We start from the raw sequence: 25,976 nt of genomic DNA on the forward strand, positions 1-25,976 counted from the left end.
AGACCAATAGATAGATAGATAGACTGATCAATTGATAGATAGATAGATAGATAGATAGATAGATAGATAGATAGATAGATAGATAGATGAATCAGATGATAAATCAGACTGGATATATGAAAAACAGATAGACCAATAGATAGATAGATAGATAGATAGATAGATAGATAGATAGATAGATAGATAGATACGTGAATCAGATGATAGATCAAACTGGACATATGAGAAATAGATAGACCGATAGATAGATAGATAGATAGATAGATAGATAGATAGATAGATAGATAGATGGATGAATCGGATGATAGGTCAGACTGGATATATGAAAAATAGATAGACCGATAGATAGATAGATAGACCGATAGACTGATCGATCAATCAATAGATAGATAGATAGGTAAATCAGATGATAAATCAGACTGGATATATGAAAAATTGATAGACCAATAGATAGATAGATAGACTGATCAATTGATAGATAGATAGATAGATAGATAGATAGATAGATAGATAGATAGATAGATGAATCAGATGATAAATCAGACTGGATATATGAAAAACAGATAGACCAATAGATAGATAGATAGATCGGTAAGTAGATACAGATCAGTAAGTAGTACAGGTAAGTAAATAGGTAGATAGATAGATCAGACATTAAATGGACAGATAGACCAACAGATGGATTGATTGATCAGACAAATAGATAGACAGACAAACTTACAGATGATCAGTCAATAGATCAGACATAACAGGCAGTTTGGAAACATGATACAAAGAGAGACCAATGAATATATATTGATGATAGAAAGATCAGACACATGATAGATAGACGAAAGATAGATAAGACAAAGGATGTATAGGTCAGTAGATAGGTGGACAGATGACAAATACATAGATTGGACAGATAGACAGATTGGACACGAGGTGGATAGGTAGACCAATTGATTGATTGATTGACTGATCAGATAGATGGACAGTGGATAGATAAACGGAGTGATTGATTGATTGATCAGATAGACAAACATACAGATGATCAGTCAAGAGATCAGACGTAACAGGCAGTTTGGACACATGATACGAAGACAGACCAATAAATAACGTGGACATTGTACTTTGAGGAACTAGAACTTCCAGAATTTATATCCTTCAAGTTGGTCGGGGAATTCTGGGAGTTGCAGTTTATTAAAAAAAAAATAAAGGGAACATTCCGAAAAGTGTCAGCCAATTGTGGGCGTCGTTTTGTCCTTTTGTGCTGATTATGCAAATGGGTCCATGGCACATGTGTATGCGCACCCACACTTTCCCACAGCCGTGGGTTTTGCCTTGGATCTGCGCCCGGCCCTTCCTTCCTTTGCTGGCCTTTGGCTGGCGTGGAGAAGTTACTATGGCAACTTCCCAATTCCTGGCAAAAAAAGCGAGGCACGACTTTGCAGAAGGGCGCAACGGGGCACATGCAGAGAAGAGGAGGAGGAGCCCTTGGCCTGCGCACAAGGCCTTGCAGCCTGGCCACGCATTGCATCCCCTTCTCATAGGTTTGCATTGTGGGTTGTGCACAGAGGGATCTCTGCAATGTCTTAAATGCAAAAATGCAATGCTTTTAAATGCAAAAATGCAAGACTTTAAATGCAAGAATGCAATACTTTAAATGCAAGAATGCAATGCTTTAAATGCAAGAATGCAATGCTTTAAATGCAAAAATGCAATGCTTTAAATGCAAAAATGCAAGACTTTAAATGCAAAAATGCAATACTTCAAATACTTTAAATGCAAGAATGCAATGCTTTAAATGCAAAAATGCAATGCTTTAAATGCAAAATGCAATGCTTTAAATGCAATAATTTAAATGCAAAAAAGCAATGCTTTAAGTGCAAAAATGCAATGCTTTAAGTACAAAAATGCAATACTTTAAATGCAAAAAATGCAATACTTTAAATGCAAAAAATGCAATACTTTAAATAATAATAATAATAATAATAATAATAATAATAATAATAATAACAACTTTATTTTTATACCCCGCCCCATCTCCCCGAAGGGACTCGGGGCGGCTTACATGGGGCCTAGCCCGATAAGACAATCAATATCAATAGCACGACTATAAAACAATTATACCAGTAAAACATCAATAGCAATAAAACAATCGTTAAAATCAGCAAAAAGCATACAAAAAACATACAATATTAAAACAGGAGACTGCCAAAAAATGCCAAAAAAGCAATACTTTAAATGCAAAAATGCAATGCTTTAAATGCAAATGACTCTATGATTCTCGGGAGGAGACTTAAAGTCATTCTGAAGTGTTATAAGTGTGCAGTGTGGATGATATACACTCAGTCCAGAAGTGTACGGAGGGAAAGAAGATTGTTGGGATCCACCTTAAACTGGTACGGATATCATAAAATATGAAGCAACCAAGGAGAACCCCCGACAGGCTGGAACAAGCCCCAGTCTCTAGTTTCAGGCCTCCTTCTTTCTTTCCTTCCTTCCTTCCTTCCTTCCTTTCTCCCTTTCTGTCGTTTTCTTAATTAATTATGAGCCACCCAAGCGCCGTGGGCTCTATTTCACGGGAAGGAACCGGACAAACCACCTCCGAGTTATTCCTTGCCCAGGAATATTATTCCTTGCCTATTAAATATTATAAATATTTAAACATTTAAATAAATAAATAATATAACAATATAAATGTAATATAAATAAATATATAAATATTCCTTGCCTAGGAATGTCATTCCGTGCCTACTAAATATTATAAATATTTAATTTTTTAAATATATATATATATATATATATCCCCTGGTGGCATAGTGTGTTAAAGCGCTGAGCTGCTAAACTTGCTGACCGAAAGGTTGACCATTCAAATCCGGAGAGCGGGGTGAGCTCCTGCTGTTAGCCCCAGCTACTGCCAACCTAGCAGTTCATAAACATGCAAATGGGAGTAGATCAATAGGTACTGCTTCGGCAGGAAGGTAATGCAATCATCCACATGACTTTGGAGACATCTACAGACAATGCCGCTGGTCACCTTGATTACCGTTGAATGGCTTTGGAGCTTCAAAGCCTGGCTGCTTCCTGCCTGGGGGAATCCTTTGTTGGGAGGTGTTAGCTGCTCCCTGATGTTTTTTTTTCTGCCTGTACAAGCATCCATAAGGACCAAAAAAAGCAGTAGCATTGCCCAGGCACAAATCAAGGAACATGAAAAGGCAGTTAACCCCTCCCAACAAAGGATTCCCCCCCCCGGCAGGAAGCAGCCAGGCCTTGAAGCTGCAAGGCCGTTCGAGCTGGCCAATGGCAACATTCCCACATGCCTCCAACTGGACTATATACAGTAGAGTCTCACTTATCCAACATAAACGGGCTGGCAGAATGTTGGATAAGCGAATATGTTGGATAATAAGGAGGCATTAAGAAAACGCCTATTAAACATCAAATTAGGTTATGATTTTTACAAATTAAGCACCAAAACATCATGTTATACAACAAATTTGACAGAAAAAGTAGTTAAATATGCAGTAATACTATTTAGTAATTATTGTATTTAAGAATTTAGCACTAAAATATCACGATGTATTGAAAACATTGACTTCAAAAATGCGTTGGATAATCCAGAACCTTGGATAAGCGAGTGTTGGATAAGTGAGACTTTACTGTATATCCAACTTGACTAGTTTCCAACAGACCTCCTAACCTCTGAGGATGCCTGCGCTAGATGTGGGAGAAATGTCAGGAGAGAATGCTTCTGAAAACTCACAGCAACCCATAAATGTGGGCGAAACGTCAGGAGAGAATGCTTCTGGAACATGGCCAGACAGCCCGGAAAACTCATAGCAACCCAGGATAATAGCCCCTTTGCCCTATGTTTTCCTAACTGGTCTTCTATTCCATAATATTTTGAGTCTATGAGCATGGATGTTTCCTTTTCGGCTTTTTGAAATCCCTGCATTTGCATATATGCATACCTAATGAGGAGACTTTCACACACTCCGGATGCGCATAACTTGAAGGTCACGGTGTGCGCATTTGCAAGGTCTTAAATCACGCCGTGCGTGAAACCAAAATCAGAAGGCAAGGATATCCTTATATTATATTTGGAGAATTTAGGAAATATTGTTAATTCTGGATAAAGGATGCTCAGCTTGTGAAAGCGGATGTTTGTACACGTTGTCACTTGACCACAACAATCGGGACAATGCTTGCAATGCGGACAAAAGGGAACAAAAGGCTGGATGGAGGTGCTATAAAAAGATTGATTGTCCACAAGGAAATGAAAACAAAGAGTCTCTAAACAGAGGCCTTTTATCAGACGCTGAATGTATTCTATATTATTCATTCCCATGCAGCCGTTGGGGAAATCTATATATATAAAAGAGTGATGGCATCAGGGCAGCGGACAAAACAACAAAAGTAAACACCCCACAACCTCGAAAATTGACATCACAACCCCTCATCCATGCCTCTAGGTTGATACAACAAAAAGAAAAGAAAAAGAAATTCCTAATTAGAGGGAGAGGAATAATAGTTTTTATCCAATTGCTGCCAGTTACAAGGCTAAGCTCCACCCACTTGGTCTCCTAGCAACCCACTCAGCCAAGTGTTAATAAAATAATGATAAAAAAATAAATACAAATAATACAATAAAAATTTATAAAAAAACACTAAAATAATTAATACAATAAAATACTATAAAAATGACTAAAATAATACAACAAAATAATAAAATATAATAAATAAAAAAGATAAGTGACAATAAAATTAATTTAAAAAAATACAAATAACGTCAAATAAAAATTCCACAACAAGTTTTAACCGATACCACCACCACTTTGCCACAGCAACGCGTGGCTGGGCACAGCTAGTTATCTATAATATGGGCAAAGTCCAATGCCCAACCCAAAGCTTGTTTACCCAGACACAGATCCGTTGCATTTCCAGGTAAGTCTACCTTTGGGTTGCTCTGAGACAGACTTACATGGTTTGGGCCAATCTACATTGCAGAATTAATGCAGTTCGACACCTCTTTAACTGCCACGAATCCTGGAAGTTGTAGTTTGCATGAGCAACACTAACACTCTTTGCCAGAGATGGCTTGCAATGCTATGCAATCCCAGGAACTACAATCCCCAGGATTGCATAGGTGTCAAAGTGAAGTGCAAATGTGTCCTTTGGAAATGTTTACATCCTTAAGGAACTTAGGATATTGCACAGATATTAATATTATGCTATACTAACAATATAATATATTGTATATACACTAGCTGTGCCCGGCCACGCGTTGCTGTGGCAAAGTGGTGGTGGTATTGGTTAAAAATTGTTGTGTAATTTTTATTTGACTTTATTTGCATTTTTTAATTAATTTTAATCTAAGTTATATATTTATTATATTTTATTATTTTCTTGTATTATTTTTTAGTTATTTTCTGTTATTATAGAATTTTATTGTATTAATTTTTTATTATTTTTTATTGGGTTGCTAGGAGACCAAGTTGGAGGAGCTTAGCCTTCTAACTGGCAGCAATTGGATAAAAGCAATTATTCCTCTCTCGCTAATTAGGACTTTATTTTTCTTTTCTTTTTGTTGTATCAACCTAGAGGCGTGGATGATGGGTTGTGTTGTCAAATTTCGAGGTTGGGGGGCATGTAGTTTTGTTGTTTTGTGGGTCGCCATGATGACATCACTCTTTTATATATATAGATATAATATTGATAATAATATTATAATAAAGTAATATAATAATAATAATACACTATTATAAAGGTATATTATATATTACTAGCTGTGCCCGGCCACGCGTTGCTGTGGTGAAGTCTGGTGTTATGGGAAATAAAGTATTGAGGAATTGGTGGTAGTTAAGGTAAAGTGTAAACGTTTTTCCCGGACATTAAGTCCATTATAAATGGGTTATATAGCTGTGTGGAAGGGCCTTGAGTCTACACTGCCATATAATCCAGTTAAAATCTGATCATCTGTATTTGATAGGCAGTGTGGAAGAGGCCTAAGTGAGGCCTAACTCTGCCTGTCCCCTGGGCTGAGTGGGTTGCTAGGAGACCAAGTGGGCGGAGCTTAGCCTTCTAACTGGCAGCAATTGGATAAAAATAATTATTCCTCTCCCTCTAATGAGGACTTTATTTTTCTTTTCTTGTTGTTGTATGAACGTAGAGGCATGGATGAGGGGTTGTGCTGCCAAGTTTAGTGTTTCTGGGATGTGTAGTTTTGTTGTTTAGTCCTATATATATAAGATTACTAATAATATTGCAGTATAAATTCAGATGCTTCCTTTGAGAACTGTTACATCCTCAAAGAACTTGGAATATTGCACAGATATTAATATTATGCTATACTAATAATATAATATATTGTATATAAATATAATATTGATAATAATATTATAATAAAGTAATACAATATAATAATAATACACTATTATAATGGTATATTATATATTATATGAAGTATTACTAATAACATTGCAGTATAAATTCTGCAGTTCAGATGCTTCCTTTGAGAACTGTTACATCCTCAAGGAACTTGGAATATTGAACAGATATTAATATTATGCTATACTAATAATACACTATATTGTACATATAATATTGATAATAATATAATGTAATACAATAGAATAATACAGTATTACAATGATATATTATATATTACGTGTAATATTACTAATAATATTGCAGTATAGTGGTATAGTACAATATAGTAATATATAATGCTAATATTATGCTAATAATATATTATATTGTATATATTGTACATATAATATTGATAATAATATAATGTACTACAATATAATAATACAGTATTATAATGATATATATTATGTGTAATATTACTAATAATATTGCAGTATAGTGGTATAGTACAATCTAGTAATATATAATGCTAATAATATAATATATTGTATATATTGTACATATAATATTGATAATAATATAATGGACTACAATGTAATAACAATACAGTATTATAATGATATATTATATATTACGTGTAATATCACTAATAGTATTGCAGTATAGTGGTATAGTACTATTTAGTAATATATAATGCTAATAATATATTGTATATATTGTACATATAATATTGATAATAATATTATGGACTACAATGTAATAACAATACAGTATTATAATGATATATTATATATTACGTGTAATATCACTAATAGTATTGCAGTATAGTGGTATAGTACAATTTAGTAATATATAATGCTAATAATATATTGTATATATTGTACATATAATATTGATAATAATATAATGGACTACAATATAATAATACAGTATTATAATGATATATTATATATTACGTGTAATATTACTAATAATATTGCAGTATAGTGGTATAGTACAATATAGTAATATATAATGCTAATATTATGCTAATAATATATTATATTGTATATAGTGGTATAGTACAATTTAGTAATATATAATGCTTATATTGTGCTGTGCTAATTTTTTTTTCATGTCAGGAGTGACTTGAGAAACTGCAAATCGCTTCTGGTGTGAGAGAATTGGCTGTCTGCAAGGACGTTGCCCAGGGGATGTTGCCTGGATGTTTTTGATGTTTTTACCATCCTTGTGGGAGGCTTCTCTCATGTCCCCGCATGGAGCTGGAGCTGACAGAGGGAGCTCATCCGCACTCTCCCCGGGTTGGATTCGAACCTGGTAGCCATCGAGTCAGCAACCCAACCTTCAAGTCACAAGGCTTTAACCCAATAATATAATATATTGTATGCACAGTCTATATAACTTGTAAGTCGCCCGTGAGAAGGGTGAGATAGAAATGTCCCTAATAAATAAATAAATATTCCCAATCTTGGGTTTCCAATTTGAATTCCTGGCCTGCATCAGAGCTGCATCTTGAATGGCAGTTCTGCAAAGAATTCAAATTCTCTGAATGAGTTTTTTTTTTAGTTTTGTTTGTTTACAAGGAGGCTGTTGTCTCCCTCTGCTGGACTGGGAAGCGTCAAACATCTGGAGTGAAACAAAAGGGAAATGTGTTGCCGGAGGCTTTCGCGTTGCTGTGAGTTTTCCGGGCTGTGTGACCATGTCCCAGAAGCATTCTCTCCTGACGTTTACGCCCTCATCTATGTCAGGCAACCTACAGACCTCACAACCTCTGAGGATACCTGCCATAGATGTGGGCAAAACGTCAGGAGAGAATGCTTCTGGGACATGGCCAGACGTGGATCTCTTGTTCCTCTGCCTTTTCTAAACACAACTTGGACATCTGGCAACTCTCACTCCATGTATTGCTGGAGTCGTCTCCTGCTGCCTTGCTATTAGCAATGCTTCTTAAGGCCCATTCAACCTCACTCCTCAGGATGTCTGGTTCTCATTCACTCACCACACCGTCAAAGCGATCCTCTATATTATTATCCTTCCGATACAGATCTTCTGTATATTCTCACCACTTTCTCTTGATCTCTTCAGCTGGGATCCCATTGTCTCCTGCTGCCTTGTTATTGGCAATGCTTCTTAAGGCCCATTCAACCTCACTCCTCAGGATGTCTGGTTCTCATTCACTCACCACACCGTCAAAGCGATCCTCTATATTATTATCCTTCCGATACAGATCTTCTGTATATTCTCACCACTTTCTCTTGATCTCTTTAGCTGGGATCCCATCATCTCCTGCTGCCTTGTTATTGGCAATGCTTCTTAAGGCCCATTCAACCTCGCTCCTCAGGATGTCTGGCTCTAATTCACTCACCACACCGTCAAAGCGATCCTCTATATTATTATCCTTCCGATACAGATCTTCTGTATATTCTCACCACTTTCTCTTGATCTCTTCAGCTGGGATCCCATTGTCTCCTGCTGCCTTGTTATTGGCAATGCTTCTTAAGGCCCATTCAACCTCACTCCTCAGGATGTCTGGTTCTCATTCACTCACCACACCGTCAAAGCGATCCTCTATATTATTATCCTTCCGATACAGATCTTCTGTATATTCTCACCACTTTCTCTTGATCTCTTTAGCTGGGATCCCATCATCTCCTGCTGCCTTGTTATTGGCAATGCTTCTTAAGGCCCATTCAACCTCGCTCCTCAGGATGTCTGGCTCTAATTTACTCACCACATCGTCAAAGCTATCCTCGATATTATTATCCTTCCGATACAGATCTTCTGTATATTCTCACCACTTTCTCTTGATCTCTTCAGCTGGGATCCCATCATCTCCTGCTGCCTTGTTATTGGCAATGCTTCTTAAGGCCTATTCAACCTCGCTCCTCAGGATGTCTGGCTCTAATTCACTCACCACACCACCAAAGCTATCCTCTATATTATTATCCTTCCGATACAGATCTTCTGTATATTCTCACCACTTTCTCTTGATCTCTTCAGCTGGGATCCCATCATCTCCTGCTGCCTTGTTATTGGCAATGCTTCTTAAGGCCCATTCAACCTCGCTCCTCAGGATGTCTGGCTCTAATTCACTCACCACACCACCAAAGCTATCCTCTATATTATTATCCTTCCGATACAGATCTTCTGTATATTCTCACCACTTTCTCTTGATCTCTTCAGCTGGGATCCCATCATCTCCTGCTGCCTTGTTATTGGCAATGCTTCTTAAGGCCTATTCAACCTCGCTCCTCAGGATGTCTGGCTCTAATTCACTCACCACACCACCAAAGCTATCCTCGATATTATTATCCTTCCGATACAGATCTTCTGTATATTCTCACCACTTTCTCTTGATCTCTTCAGCTGGGATCCCATCATCTCCTGCTGCCTTGTTATTGGCAATGCTTCTTAAGGCCTATTCAACCTCGCTCCTCAGGATGTCTGGCTCTAATTCACTCACCACACCACCAAAGCTATCCTCTATATTATTATCCTTCCTATACAGATCTTCTGTATATTCTCACCACTTTCTCTTGATCTCTTCAGCTGGGATCCCATCATCTCCTGCTGCCTTGTTATTGGCAATGCTTCTTAAGGCCTATTCAACCTCGCTCCTCAGGATGTCTGGCTCTAATTCACTCACCACACCACCAAAGCTATCCTCGATATTATTATCCTTCCGATACAGATCTTCTGTATATTCTCACCACTTTCTCTTGATCTCTTCAGCTGGGATCCCATCATCTCCTGCTGCCTTGTTATTGGCAATGCTTCTTAAGGCCTATTCAACCTCGCTCCTCAGGATGTCTGGCTCTAATTCACTCACCACACCACCAAAGCTATCCTCTATATTATTATCCTTCCTATACAGATCTTCTGTATTTTCTCGCCACCTTGTCTTCATCTCTTCAGCTTGATCACTTCAACTGGGATCCCATCATCTCCTGCTGCCTTGTTATTGGCAATGCTTCTTAAGGCCCATTCAACCTCACTCCTCAGGATGTCTGGTTCTCATTCACTCACCACACCGTCAAAGCTATCCGCTACATTATTATCCTTCCTATACAGATCTTCTATATATATTCTCGCCACCTTCTCTTGATCTTTTCACCTTCTGTTAGGTCCCTGCCATCTTTGTTTTTGATCATGCCCATTTTTGCCTTAAATTTGCCTCTGATGTTTCTGATTTTCTGGAAGAGGTCTCTTGTCCTCCCTATCCTATTGTCTTCTTCCACTTCCATGCATTGCTTGTTTAAAGACAGTGCAAAAAGACTGTCAAAAAGGTCAAAACCACTGCATTCCATGGGGTCCTACGGTTCTGTCCCAAACCCCATAGGATGCAAGAGTCAGTGGTTTAGGTCAAACCCATTGCTTTCCATGGGATCCTACTGCTCTGCATGGAATGCCAGAGGATGGTTGGGCAATGCAACAGGATGGGAAACTGTGATAGTTTCGCGCAGGCGCAGTGGGGACAGGGAACTGAAGTTGCCTGAACTGGAGCCTCCGCGCAGGCGCAGTGGGGACCGTGGAGTGAAGTTGACTGAGCTCGAGGCTCCGCGCAGGCGCACTGGGGACGGGGAGTGAAGTTGAGCGAGCAGGAGGCTCCGCGCAGGCGCACTGGGGACAGGGCGTGTCTTCTCTGAGCCTGAGTCCCCGCGCAGGGAGTGACTTGGCTGAGCTGGAGCCTCCGCGCAGGCGCAGTGGGAACGAGGGAGTAAAATTGGGCTAGCGAGAGCCTCAGCGCAGGCGCACTGGAGACAAGGGGGGCGTGACTTGTCTGAGCTCGGCCCTCCGCGCAGGCGCACTGGGGAGAGGGGAGTGAAGTCGGGAGGGCGCGAGAGGCTCGGCGCAGGCGCAGAGGCCCGTGTGGCGGAGCGGAGAGAGACAAAATGGCGGCGGCGGGGGGCCTGGCGGCGTGAGGCGCTGAGGGGAGACGCCGAGCTCGCCGCCTCCTCCTCCTTTCCCCATGGCGGTCCACAGAGCGCAGGTAAGAGCGGCCGGGCGGAGAGGCCGCGCGGGGTTCCCCTCCCTTCTCGGCGCGGCCTGATTCCCTTCAGGGCGGGCGGCACGCTGCCTGGCGGAGGCTGAGGCGAGGGCTGGGCCTAGCCGCGATTCTGCAGCCTCATTGATTCATTCCGCGGGTGGTTAGGCCGCGGGGAGGCGGCGCTGCGGCCTACCTTCGCCCTCACTGTTAAAGAAGTTGCCCACTTTGGAAAGACAGCTCCGTCCAGATTCCCAAGCCCATTGATCTCCCCCCCCCCCCCCCCCCCGGTTGGATTCCAAACTCCACTGCAGGCCTCGTTTTTTGGGTTGTCTATTTCGAGACATATTTTTGGAGTGTTTTAAAATGATTAGCACGTGTTTTTGTTTTAGTAATGCTATTACCCGCCTCCAACCGTGAGGAGAGGCGGGCGAGAAATAAAACTCAATTTATTATTATTAATAATAAAAATCAGTGGGTTTCTTCTGGCTGAGGCGAACAGGCCTGAGGCTGAATTAGGCCCCATCCAGACGGCTGTATCAAAGCCACATTTGAACTGGGTTCTATGGCAGTGTGGACTGACATAGCCCAATTCAAAGTAGACATTGGCCCCATCCACAGGTCTGTATCAAATCCACATTTGAACTAGATTATATGGCAGTGTGGACTGAGATAATACAGTTCAAAGCAGACACTGGGCCCTTCCACATGGCTGTATCAAATCAAATTTGAACTGGGTTATATAGCAGTGTGGATTTATAATTCAGTTCAAAGCAGACATTGGCCCCTTCCGCACTGCTGTATAAAATCATATATGAACTGGGTTATATGGCAGTGTGGATTTATAATCCAGTTCAAAGCAGACATTGGCCCCTTCCACACTGCTGTATAAAATCCACGTTTGAACTGGGTTATATGGTAGTGTGGACTCAGGGCCCTTCCACACACAATATCAAGGCAGAATAACCCACAATATCTGCTTTGAACTAGAATATCTGAGACGGCACTGCCATATATCCCAGTCCAAAGCAGATAATGTAGGATTTTATTCGGCTGTGTGGAAGGGGCCTTTGATAGCCCAGTTCAAGGCAGACATTGGTCCCTTTCACACAACTGTATTAAAGCCACATTGAACTGGGTTATATGGTAGTGTGGACTCAGATGTTCCAGTTCAAAGCAGATATTGTGGATTATCTTCCTTGATAGTCTGGGTTCTATGGCTGTCTGGACTCAGGCCTCTTCTACACTGCCATTTAATCCAGATGATCAAAACAGAGAACCTACTTTATCTGCTTTGAACTGGATTTTATGAGTCTACGCTGCCATATCATCCAGTTCAAAGCACATAATCTGGATTTTATATGCAGTGTAGAAAGGGCCTGAGATAACCCAGTTCAAAGCTGTTATTGCAGATCAGTGGTTCTCAACCTGTGGGTCCCCAGATGTTTTGGCCTACAACTCCCAGAAATCCCAGCCAGTTTACCAGCTGTTAGGATTTCTGAGCGTGGAAGGCCAAAACATAGGGGGACCCACAGGTTGAGGACCACTGTTGTAGATGATCTGCCTTGATATTCTGGGCTATTTGGCTGTGTGGAAGGGCCCTTGGAGTCTTTGCAGTTATGATTTAGTTTTAGCCTGAAGGACTTTAGAGTCCTTGTTTTAGTTTCAGTCTGATAGGCCTTCTAGTTCTTGGGGGCTATGGTTAAGTTTCAGTCTGATGCACTTCAGTTCTTGGACCTAACATTTTAGGGCCCCTTCCACAAGGGGTCCCACCTCCAAGATATCTCATGATGTATATGCAAATATTCCAAAATCTGAAAGAATCCCAAATTCAAAGCAGTTCGGGTACCAAGCATTTTGGATAAGGGAAACTCAACTTGTAGTCCTAACCAGAGTTTTGCCCTATTGAATTTTGCTGATTTTCAAAAATGTATGCAGATATGCAGGCCCCATTCATTCATGGTTTAACAACTGAGGAAGGAATCTTTGCTCTTGGTCCAGTATCTGGTTCCAAATAGAGTTAACTCCTTGAATCAGGTGCTGAATTTAAAAAATGGTCAATACATGTTGAACATCCCTTTTCTAAAATTCTAAAATCCAAAATACTCCAAAATTGTCCAGTAACACCTTTGCTTTTCTAGTGGTTCAGTGTGCCCAAACTTTGTTTCACACACAAATATTGAAAGTATTATGTACACAATTATCTTCAGATTACCTGTATAAAATGAATATGAAACATATTTAATTGGAGAGGATTCAACTTTGCTACAGGTTCGGAACGCTTGACAGTTCCCTGAGGTGGTTTACTTCCTTTTAAAGATCTTGTGGGATTTCAGCCATGATGTGAAAATAAATTATTTTCTTGACAATAGTCTTGTAGAACAAATAGTTTGCATGAAGAGGGATGTGTTGCAACTTTGTAGCGCCATTCCCTTTTAGGGAAATAGTAAACCTTGTCAATGTTCAGCCTGTCCCAGTAACTTCTGTTGCTTGTTCTTTTGATACTTGGGAGTAAATCTTTGAGTTTTCACTTGTGTTTTGCTTTCAGGTAAACACATGCTTAGGATTGCTGAAAGTTTAGTTAGGCATACATAAGTCACACAGAAATTCAGTTATATTGCTTTCAGTATTCCTCATGTAAGCACAAGTATAGGGTTCCTGCAGCGTTATAGCCTCACTTGGGAGTGAGGCTCCTTGGGGTCAGTATATCTCTGGCTGCTGGGGCTTTACAACCTGATCCATCAGCAGATTAATTGTGACCATTTATGGGAGTCACAGGTAAGTGAATAGACTGGTGCAGCCTTATTTTGTATCAGAATTATAAGGCTGATATTCCCCCCCCAACCCCCCCCCCCCACAATTCTGACAGAATAATTAGAAAGAAAGAAGTGAACTCTTGTCTCATGATGTGGTCTACAAATGTAAAAAGTGAGAAACTCCTGGAAATAGACACACAATGCATTTTTGCTAAACAAGGTAGGGAAGAAGAGGACTAGCTAAGAATTGCATTGGATGAAGTATCAACTTATCCATGGTTTCTGAGCTAGGTAGTGTTGTTGTTGACTTGCATTTGTTTATTATTTCCTTAATATATTCAACTTAGATGGTTTTCCCTTTCTTACAGTTATAGAATGGCAGCCACCTTTCATAGGAAGGGTTGTTTAAATATTGTTCTTTTAAAATTTGAACAATAATTGTGGGTTGATGACTGCGATAGTAACTCCTTTGCTCTGTGATAGATCAGTGAATCCAAACTTCATCACATGAAAATAATTATTTAAAATATTGTGTATAAAATTACCTCCGGGCTATGTGTTTGAAATGTAATATGAAACAGAAGTGAATTTCATGTTTAGACTTGGGTCCCACCCACAAGATATCTCATTCTCTATATGGAGGTATTCCAAAATCCAAAGCGATATGAAACCCTTCTGGTCCCGAGCATTTGGATGATGACTGCTCAGCCTGTGTCTCCTTCTGCTCTTTTATGGAATGTTTGGCTTTAAAATAGCAAAAGTTTTTTAAAAAAACAAACTCTGCACAGTAATGCTTTGAAGTGGTATTCATACTTTTAAATGTTTACATTTATAGAACATTTAGGGTGCATAAAATTATAACGAAGTGATTGATAAGATACAATTTGGCCATGAAACTTGCTTTAAATGTCATTTAGTCAAAATTTCCTTTAATGTGTTTAGACAAGGTTGTCCAGGTCAGACTTTTACGAAACTATTAGCATTGACAAATTCAGCCTGCAGTCCGTTTGGCCACATTGAAATTGTCGGGTTTACATGAAACAGGTATATCATAGGCAGTGGATCAAGATCATCCATTCCATTCAGCACTTAGTAGTTTGACCTGTAGGGAAAAAAAATCTTAATATATGATGGGCCTGCTATGTCCTTGGAGGTTTGTTTCCACTGATCCCACATGTATAGTTTTAAAATATCACATCATATATAATTAAATGCATATGCTTCGGTATGTCCATATTCATGTCACCACCATTTAATAAAATGGGGCATGACAAACTGCGATCTGTTAAATTTGTTAAATCTGGAGGGCCTATTATAATTGCAAGCCTGTAGAAGTTTAAAATGCAGTTTATCGTCTTCAGAACCAGGAACGTTTTCTGCACTGTATTGTTAGCTTCTTTGGTGATTCGATTAATGCCTTGTCATTAGATTTTAAAAAATCACATATTCACAGAAAGTTTTGACTCTTTCATTGATCAAGTGGGTAGCTGTGTATTGTATTTGGCAATAAGTAAACACCAGATAAATCTTGCAGTGGTTCTCTGTATGCCACCTAAATGATACAGTGGCCAGAATGTGGGATTTTGATAGAGAAAGCCAAAGTTCACCCTACTACTCAGCTTACCTGATGGCCTTGGATAAGATTCATTCTCGTAGCCTAATCTGTTTCATGTGGGTGTAAGGGTTTTTCATATGTGATAAAAGTATGTTGGGTAAATCTGTGGCTCTGTGGATTTAATTTTTGTAAGAAGTCTTTAGAGGGCATGCTACACATGGGCATAATGTAACCAAACTGAATGATGGGCGTACAGATTTCTTCTGCTAGAAATGTTGATTGAAGAAATGTGATTAAAAATTACTTTTTAGCATTCTTTGTTATTATCTGAGTCCACAGTGAGTATCTCTTATCCAAAATGCATAGACCTGTGTTTGCATGCATTTATATAATGAGATATCTTAGAGATGGGACCAAGTATAAACATGAAATTCATTTATGTTTTGTATACACATAGCCCGAGGGTAATTTTATGCAATCTTTTAAATAATTTTGTGCATGAAACACAGTTTATATACAAGAAAGCCTCCAGGAAGCAATTGGGTCTCTATCTCAGTCATTCATGTAGACAGTTTTGGGTTTTGGAGCACTTCAAATTTACTTGAATAACTGGTGTTTAGAGATGTCATTTTAGAGGTTTATGTTGGCAGTTCCAAACAACATCTTGTAAAGTCAGTTGCTACTCTTATAGTAAGCAGTTTAAAGCCAATGGCTATCTAGCAAGTTTTCTGCAAAGTGAGATTTGAATGAACAAAGCGGTATCTTACATGTAACACAATCTGTCAGCCAGTGGTGTGCTTTACACCAGCATCAGCCATGTTATATGGCGTTAATGTGAGTTGTAGTTTAACACATCTAGAGGACTGCTACACATTAGTACTTGAATTCTGAATATTTGTTAACCATGGCAACATATTAACACCAGCTCTGTAACATACCCCTCTACCTGATATTAGATCTGTTCTGACAATTCTTATTTTAGGCTACGTTAAAGATACTTCATACCTATTTTTAAAAAGGTTCCAGGTGCAGTTCAGCTTACCATGTAGTTTCTTCTTGTGAATAATCTATATCTGATATATTGATTTTGTGTGCTTGTTTTCTTTATTGTGTGATACTGCTTTCAAATCTTCAGGTGTAAATAGTTTTTAATCTCACTAAACAATAAATAACATTGCAAAATGTTCAGGTTGTACAATAGTTTCATCTATAACCTGCCAGCTTGTACATTTCTTCGATAATACTCCTAGAATATCAGCCTGCTTTTCATCCTTTTTAAATAAGTAAGATTGCCTTTATTGTCATAATACATCTTATTTTAAATGTTCTAATAGTACAATTAAAAGCAACAAAATATTAATGCCACTATTCCTAGGATTTTTGGTATTTTGTGTCTAGATAATGTGGAGTTGAGATCAAGAAATGGAAGTCACCAGCTTTAAGTTGGTGTTCTTGAAAATCTGTTGTCTTATTAGAGTGTACAGAAAACCTAGTGACAGGTTAGGAAAAGCTGGCCAGTTCATGGTTTTGAGGAAGCTCAACAGAAAATGATGAGAAAACATCAGTCTGGAAACTTGTTTTGTGCTTTGATCTGCAAAGCACTTAAATTGTATCACTTGGAGAGTTACATTTTTTGATAGTTTTCGCAATCTCTCAAAGGTGTAGAGGGATATTTGTTTAAGTAATTTTGTAGCTTACCTATTCAAAGTATTTCTGTCTCCAAATGAAATACTTCCAGTAAGAAAAATGTGTTGCTGCTCCCTGCAGGTGAGTGGCTATTTTTAAATAAGTCCCCTTGAAAATCAATCCCTTTTGGTTTCTCTGGAGCTTAACTCTGGAATAGGTGTATTAGGACTGCAGCCAGAGTGGAAAAGCTCAAATATCCTTTGTTGCTTACCTGTGAGGTTGTGGATAAACTCAAGCCAACCTTGGCTGCATATCCTCGCACTACTCTGAGAAGTTAACACATTAGGCCTTGTTGCTTAAAATGGCTAGAATTACAGAACGGGCCTTCGCTTTGACCTTTCTTGCTCATGGCAACAGCTTGTCTTTTCAGTGCATGTCTCAGTTGTCTTCAAGTACAGTGTGTCAATGTTGTGTGTCTTCCAAGTCATTTCTGACTTAATGGCAACCCTAAGGCACACTATTACAGGGATTTCTTGGCAGATTTTGTTCAGCGAGAGGTTGCCTATGACTTCTTCTGAGGATAAGAGTGACTCAGCTAAGATCATTCAGTGGGTTTCTGTGGTTGACCATGGATTTGAACTTTGTGCTCCATAGCTCTTGCTCAGTGGTTCTCAAACTTTGGGTCCCCAGATGTTTTGAATCCGAATAGCTGGCAATCTGGCTGGGATTTCTGGGAGTTGTAGACCAAAACACCTGGGGACCCACAGGTTGAGAACCACTGCTCTAGCTCAGCACTCAAACCACCATCTAACACTGGTTATCCAACTACAAAATAGCCAAAGCTATGGCTTCAGTGGTTGCAGCATTGTTCAGCACTTCAGGGAAATAAATTTTAAACCAATCCACCGCTTGCTGCGGGTGCTTTTTGTTTCCTGGAAATTCTTGATTTAAGGGAGAATCCAGCAATACAAATCCTTACATGCATGTTAGTGTAGTACAGTCTGAATTCTGCTGCATGTATAGGCAAGTCTTGGGTTTTTCTCCCTTGAGTGCAACACAGAGCTTACGTTCCTGTGGCTTTTCTTTAACATTGTTAGAATTGAAAAGTTGATGTTACTTTAACGACATAGCCTTGCAGGATAGCATAGGTCTGTCAATGAGCAATTGAATTGTCCACTTTTGTACCAAAGAAGCATTACAAAGTGGTATGTAATCTTTTGCTATTTGTCGAACTTGTGTATAAGGGGTGTGTGGGATTTTTTTCCTTTTTAAAAATCTCAAGATGTCTGCAACACTTCATCTAAATTATCCATTATATTGAAAGTTACATTTACATGTAGAGGCAATAAATAATGATAGACTAGGATGCGGTTGTGAAATGAATAGAGAACGGATAAAAGGCAGGAGGAGCACTATCTACTTGTTTTGTTCTCTGCAGATTAGTTGGAGAGAATAATTTTAATGCAGCTCAGTACAGATTAAAAGAGAAGATTGTGTCTTTAACAGGTATTGTTTCTCTTGATTCAAATTCTTCCAATAAATCTCCATGGAGTTGCAGAATTTGGATTTGCAGAACATGGCTTCTATTGAGAAACGTGTCATGTTACAGAATGTTTCTTACATTCTATGGCTTTCTTTTTAAAGTTGAAGGGAGGGAGGAACCAGTGCCTTAATCGTAAAGGTAATCTGTGTGGTTCTGTTTCAGTTTACTGCTGTGTACATTCTGTGTGCTATTGTTGGCATTGTACAGGTCTGTTTGTAGTGGAACTTGCTGGCTTTGAGCCACGGGATTATGGTCATTTGTTACTTTAATGCTGCTTCAGCAAAGTAGATATTGAGTTTGAAAGAACTGCATTGCTAGAGCTGCATTTCTTTCTGTTCAGTTGAAATGCTTTATATATGACCATTTGACATACTACTAAGGATTAAAGAACTTTGTATGGAACAATGGTGTGTCATGGCAGGAGAGGCTCTCAGTTCTAAACTGTGTTTGTAATTGGGGCCAGAAATTCCTGCTTTTCCTGTACATGTTCTTCAAATGAAGCTGCTTGTGCAAAGTATAGACTGGGTGGCAGAGGTGTCGTGTAAAAATTAAATCCATACAGAACTGAAATGTTAATGCTGCCATGTTTCTCTAAACCTGGCAAAACAGAAAAGTTCTTTAGTTTCAGAAGTGTAGAAAGCTGAAAACTGATCCTTGATACTCAGTTTTCTGCTGCAACTCAGTTCGCAGTTTCCTGCAAAACTGCACCTGATCTAATAATCTCATTCTTTCATTTTTAGAATGAGACTGGACAAATGTATTGATAGTTTGTGTATAATTTCCTTGATGTTAGAAAGGCTCTGCACATCACAAACTGCTGTCTCTCTTGCGAGACGATAAGAGGCTTATTAGGTCACTTTGTAGCTGATTAAGTTGAAGGTGGCCTGTGTTTGATCTAGATAGGACAAGAGTTGAATGAAGTCTTGGTGTGCCCAGTAGTATTGGGAGCATTTTCATGTTTTATGCTAAGCCAATTTGTCATGCACTGCTCTACTAGATCTTCATTTAAAAAGTAAGGTTTGAGGAATGTAATAGACATAACCCATAGGGACGGGTCTTTATGTTATAGCTTTTTGTTACATCACACTGCAATTATAAATTAGCTAATATTGCTAGAAGGGTATTTCAGGTGGTAATTATTCAGCGGACAGGCTTTATTAGTCTGCAGAAACCAATAACGCTTTGACCCTTTCCCCCCATAACTGTCAAATAAAATAGGTAAAAGGCATTTTAACTTGTTGTTCTGGTAGCAGCTGCCCCGAAGCATCTCCTTTATCCTTCTTACTTCCCTAGCAGGATTTGCAGGTTTTGGAATGTAGTATTGTAGATGCTATCTGCCTGGAGTGAAGCTTCATGGAACAAATAGATTCATTCCATCCCATGATTTAGTAACACCACCCCCAAATTATCCTGTTATGTCATTATTAAACAATAGGTATCTTTTTTTTTGAAATTGTCACATTACAGCTGTGTTTGGCTTGTGATAAAAACATATATACAGTAGAGTCTCACTTATCCAACACTCACTTATCCAACGTTCTGGATTATCCAACGCATTTTTGTAGTCAATGTTTTCAATATATCATGATATTTTGGTGCAAAATTCGTAAATACAGTCATTACAACATAGCATTAATGCGTAATGAACTACTTTTTCTGTCAAATTTGTTGTATAACATGATGTTTTGGTGCTTAGTTTGTAAAATCATAACCTATTTTGATGTTTAATAGGCTTTTTCTTAATCTCCTTATTATCCAACATATTCGCTTATCCAACATTCTGCCGGCCCATTTATGTTGGATAAGTGAGACTCTACTGTATAATATATTCAATTGGATGTAATTCGTGTGTCTCCCTGTTCTCTATGTGATTAATGTAGTTGACTGTCAAATCAAACTTCTTATGCTAAGGAAGGCTAGCAAAGCCAGTATGGTATAGTGTTTTGAGTGTTGAACTATGGCTGTGAAGGCCAGGGTTCAAATTCCTGCTCAACCATGGAAACATGCAAAGTGACCTTGGGATAGTCAGACAGGCAAATTCTGCCCAGAAACCCTCATGATAGCTTTGCCTTAGAGTTGCAGTAAGTCGGATACAACTTGAAAGCAAAACAGATCTTCAGTCTAGGATAGAATTTAGTAAAATCATATGTTCAGGAATTAAAAGAACTAGTCTCGAAGCTAGGGAGTATCAAAGAGAGATCTAAATGTCTTAGGTGGTTTAGACAGCTGAAGGCTTGGCCAATAATTGGTCTGAGTTACACCCATGTGCTGAGGCACCCCTCAGTTAACAAAGCCTCTGACAAAGAAGCTTCTTTTTATAAAGTCTGTTTATGGGACCCCACCCAGCCCCCCTTTCTTGCCTTCTATTTAGCTGGCAGTTTTTTTTCTGGAGCATTGGCAAGCCCTGGTCCTCCTGTGCTGCTTCAGGGAGTTCTAAATATAGTGGAGCATTGCAATCCAGAGTGGTGTAGTCCATTTTGCCATTTCTACCCATTCATTTTGCTGAATAAGTCAGTGTTGGAGAAGGGGGAAATGGGGGCTTGGAAGAATAGCCACTGCTTGTGTTGGATACATTTTAGTGTTCATGGCTTACATAGCTATGGCATGGCATATTGCATTTATATCAAGTAGATTTCTTGCATCCTGCTACATTTTCATGACATCTGTTACCAGTGAGTAGCAATTGATCATTATGAAGATGGGTCGTGTGTGTGCGTGTGCATGTCTTGAATTGCTGTTTTCATTTACACCACAGTTATTGTGCTTCAGTAAAGAAAATAGCACTGGTGTACCATGTGTTTTGGTGTGTGATAGAACAGTCAGCAAAGATTTTATTGTAGCATTAAATGCATATTTTTGTGATGTTTCAGGCACTGTGTGCTATTGGGTAGTATATCAAGCATTCAGCATAATTGACTTAAGTCCTAGAGAGTAATGTGTGTGGGAATTGGTTTTATTTGTGTAACAGCATTTTAAACTGCATGATTGCATTTCATGCTTTGCATGACTTCATCCAAAATAAATTATGATTCAGTAAGTTTTTTGTGCAGTCTGTCCCATGTTGGAAGCTAAGCAAGGTCAGCTTTGGTTAGATACCTTATGTTAGTATAAAATGCTTTTTGAATATATTTTGCCTGTGCCTAAAGCCTTATTGCTTGATTGGAGTTGTAAAAAACCCAATTGAAATATGAGAATAGTTTCCAACTTGCCTCAGTTGCTGATTATTCTGAGGTGTTACGTAGCTAATATCTACCAGCTGCTTAGATGATCCTTAACAGATTAACAATTCCTTTAAAAAAATCAGGAGCAATTTTATAGGCCTATATTGTTCTTTGGAAAAGTACTTTCATGTGCTCCTTTCATAATTTCCAACTTCATTACTAACGGCTCTACATTTGTAAAGAAGTGTAGGCATTAGGGATACACCGAGTTGTCAAAGGCTTTCACGGCCAGAATCATTGAGGTGTAGTGTGGTTTCCAAGCTGTTTGGCCTTGTTCTAGCAGTATTTTCTCCTCTGACATTTCGCCTGCATCCGTGGCTGGCATTTTCAGAAGATGCTGCTAGAACAAACATAGGGCATGCCTCCATACTCTTGTTAAAAATTCACTTTAGTTAAAAGCAGTCCTAGAATCCAGTTTTGCTTCAAAGAAAAAAGTTTGTAAAGGTTTTAACAGGGAAGTGACTTCTACAATTAGAAGTCAATCACTCACAATTGGGGAACAATCTTAGTTGAATTTTTGACATGGAATAAAAGCTTTTAGGGGAGGAGAATATAATCAGGTCAAAATCCTTGCAGCCGTTCAATATCTAGGTTCATCTCTATAAAAGAGCACTGTTTTCCACAGACCTGGATGTTGCCATAACCTGGACCAGAGTTTCTCAAACTGTGCTCCTCCAGATGTTTTGGACTTCAGCTCCCACAATCCCTATCAGCTGCTAAGCTGGCTGGGATTTCTGGGAGCTGAACTCCAAAATGTCTGGAGGAGCACAGTTTGAGAAACACTGATCTGGACTATTCCTAGCAGTGTCCTCATTAGAGGCTGCAGGGCTAAATTCTGTGCTGGTGCTGAGGCTCCAAAACAGTTGTCCAGCTGTGGTTTTTTGAGGTGTACAGGTCTGCCTGCAGCTTTTGCTGCCAATTGTTCATTTAACATAGTTATTGTGTATAAAGCGTAAAGTGGACAAAGGAAAAGGGGAAGTTGGGCTGAGAGACCATGATAATGTGCTAACTGCTGACCATTAACTTGTTCCAGAGGGCACACAGAAAATTAGAGCCAGGAAAAGAGTTGGCAGACGAAATGAGCATTGAGGAAAGTATAAAGAGAGAAGAAGGATGACTTGAATGAATAAAGAGCATTTAGGAATAGGCCACCATGAGGAATGAGAATTGTGAATTTTGCAGGTGGCGAATATATTGAGGAAGCTGGTTTTATGGTGGATCCAAAATTGTTCTTTGAGAGCTGATTGTAGATCTCTGAAATTTACAAAAAGAAAACACTGAGATTTACATTATTTAGCAAGCATAGGTTGAGTAACTGGCTGTCAATTTATATTATACAGTATTTTAGATTGTAAGCGAAGGGGCTTACCAAATATATATCTTAAAATAAATATAATTGAAATCTTGTCATTTTATTAACGGCTACAGTTAACCTAACTATATGCAATATGTTTTACTTTTCAGTACATCTTTGGAGAATTCAGCCAGGCTGAATTCAATGATTTCTTTGTGACACCCCGTTGCTCCGTTGAGGTATGAACTATTTTAAATTTCTCATTTTGCTGAAGGTTTTCACTATTCCTCAGAGTATGACATTAGAGGGAATCCTGGGGTGCTTTTAAGTCCAACTGTTTTACTTCAACATGAGATGAGATTTCATGGACTCCCATCTATTTCTTCAACATCATCTGAAAGTTTGTGCTGAAATAAATTAGCAAACTTTTTTTTATAATGAAAGATAATAACACAGTCATCTCTTTTAAAATTGGCTTTATAAGATTGCCACACAGTGCCCCGTCATTTATATTTTGCATGCTGTTTTAATCATCCTGTAGTTGAAACAGTAGTTTTCCTTCCTTATGAATCAGACTTGTGATTTTCTAAATTAGACTGATATGTAAATGAAGGAGCCTTCAGAGACAAATATGATAGAATGATAGAAGATATGCATATATGAGGGGAAAGGTACTGTGTCCATTGGCAATAATAGAAAGTTCTGCCAATTTAACCACACTAAAGGAATGGAATGTTTGGATTTGCCATGCAGTGCAGAAAAAAGTTAATATTGCTTAAATAATTTTTCAACTCCAATTTGATTTATTTCCTGTACAGCTGCCTCCCTACAATGACACAATTTCGTGTGGCCTTAAGTCCACAGGAGACCTCCGTGATGGTAAGAAGCCATTCCTTCATAAGTGTTTTTCCAACACATTTGAAATCCAGCATACTTCAAGTTTGTTATTTGAGTTCAGCTTTGAGGATTCAGATGAGTTTGCTGCTTAAGTTTAGCACAGCAGGCATTTTTTAATTACTTCATATTTTTAAAGCTTTTTAATAGCGTGTCTCACTACTCATTTGCTTTATGAACACTAATAATAGTAATAATAATAATAATAATAACAACAACAACAACAACAACTTTATTTTTGTACACCGCCTCCATTTCCTCGCAGGGACTCAGGACAGCTAACATGGGGCCAAGCCCAAATTACCACAGTAAAACAAGATAAAATACATTCAGAACAAATCATTTCTTTTCTAATCACGTGCTCTAAGGCCTTCTTGCATAATATAATGCCATTTCAGTATTATGATATAACTACTTACTTTCTTGATGTGAAGAATTTGTTCAAAATTAGAAAATAGAGGCCTTCAAAAAGCCAAATTGGATAAAGCTAGAAAAAATACTTCAGCAGTATACTATAGGTGGTTCTGAGATAATCTGATATTTGCATAGTAGTTCGTAGAAACATTAAGGTATCTTTCCTGCACTATATGTCAGTATGTTCATGGGCAGAATTTATATTTTCTCTTGCTCTGCCCACCCCATAAATACACACTTTCTTTTTCTTTTCTTTTTCAGGGGAAGAATATCAGCGAATTGAATTTGGTGTTAATGAAGTTATTGAGACGGATTCCTCTGTGCTCAATAACAGCGACTACAGCATTTCAAGCACTCTGAACCCACAGGCACCGGAATTCATTCTAGGTTGCACACCGACCCAGAAAACGCCAAGCGATGTCCTCAACGAAGCCAACTACAACTCCATTGACTGCCAGTTCTCGGATCCTTCTCTCATTTTGGATAGTGGTTCTAATGCTGAAAACGATAGTTTGCCAGGGAGCCTTGGGCAGAGGGAACGCAAAAAGAAGAAAAAAAGACCTCCGGGATATTACAGTTACTTGGAAGATGCCAGCGATGGCATCGTTCCTGCTGAGGCGTTGGTGAACGGACATGCAAATTCAACGGGACTTAATAGCATAAGCACAGACGATGTAGAACTTTCTGGTGACGCCCCGTCGGTCACGCCAAGGACTTGTAACAGCCCTGAAAATTCTGTGGACTTTGCTAGCGAAGCCGTTTCAGAAGATTCAGTTTCTAGTGCTGTAGATGCTACAAGGACTGCAGGGCAGCCGGAAGTGTGCAGTGTTACTCCTTTGGAACAGTCTTGCCTCCCTTCCGAGAGCGGGAGGGACAGCCCCCTAAGGACAGCTGCTCAGCCTTACGCTGGTACCAATACTACTGAAAGCCTTGGCGTTGCCAATGGTCAAACACTTGAATCCTCTAATGAGGGCCCAGCTGCCAATGGGGTAGACTTGCACACTGTGGAAAGTAGTGACTCAGACCAAGCGAAGCCGGAAGGTGCTTCCTCTCCTGCTGAGGCAGCCACCCCTGTTTTGGGATCGGTGGTGGTTCACCAGCCTGCGAAATCATGGGCGAGTCTCTTTCACAATTCCAAGCCCTCAGTTTCCACGCCTATGGCTTACGTGGAGACTAAGTATACCCCTCCTGCCACCTCTCCTGTGGTCCCTGAGAAACAGGTTGAAGTGAAAGAGGGGCCTGTTCCAGTTTCTGAGGATCCCGTAGCCATAAAGATTGCAGGTATCACTCACATGCTGCAAAAATAAACAGGGCCCACTTAGCAGGGGTTTGAAG

General features: G+C 39.2%; 2 protein-coding genes and 1 long non-coding RNA gene across 3 annotated transcripts in view; 2 read left to right on the plus strand and 1 right to left on the minus strand.

Annotated features, from left to right (window-relative positions):
* kcng4 (potassium voltage-gated channel modifier subfamily G member 4) overlaps positions 1 to 25,976 on the minus strand; it is a 383,395-nt gene that overhangs the window by 130,361 nt on the left and 227,058 nt on the right. The window lies entirely within an intron of this gene.
* Positions 4,854 to 7,820, plus strand: LOC134293672 (uncharacterized). Its single transcript, XR_010000630.1, has 2 exons — positions 4,854 to 4,929; positions 7,476 to 7,820. It is a non-coding gene; the product is annotated as an uncharacterized LOC134293672 (long non-coding RNA).
* Positions 11,179 to 25,976, plus strand: part of usp10 (ubiquitin specific peptidase 10) — a 34,010-nt gene continuing 19,212 nt past the window's right edge. Inside the window, exons 1-4 of the mRNA XM_062961934.1 lie at positions 11,179 to 11,344; positions 23,504 to 23,572; positions 24,152 to 24,212; positions 24,903 to 25,922. Coding sequence (XP_062818004.1) covers positions 11,324 to 11,344; positions 23,504 to 23,572; positions 24,152 to 24,212; positions 24,903 to 25,922 — 1,171 coding nt within the window. The 5' untranslated portion in view covers positions 11,179 to 11,323. The remainder of the gene's footprint in view (positions 11,345 to 23,503; positions 23,573 to 24,151; positions 24,213 to 24,902; positions 25,923 to 25,976) is intronic.

Source organism: Anolis carolinensis, unplaced genomic scaffold (assembly GCF_035594765.1).
Source record: "Anolis carolinensis isolate JA03-04 unplaced genomic scaffold, rAnoCar3.1.pri scaffold_9, whole genome shotgun sequence".
NCBI classification, from domain to species: domain Eukaryota; kingdom Metazoa; phylum Chordata; class Lepidosauria; order Squamata; family Dactyloidae; genus Anolis; species Anolis carolinensis.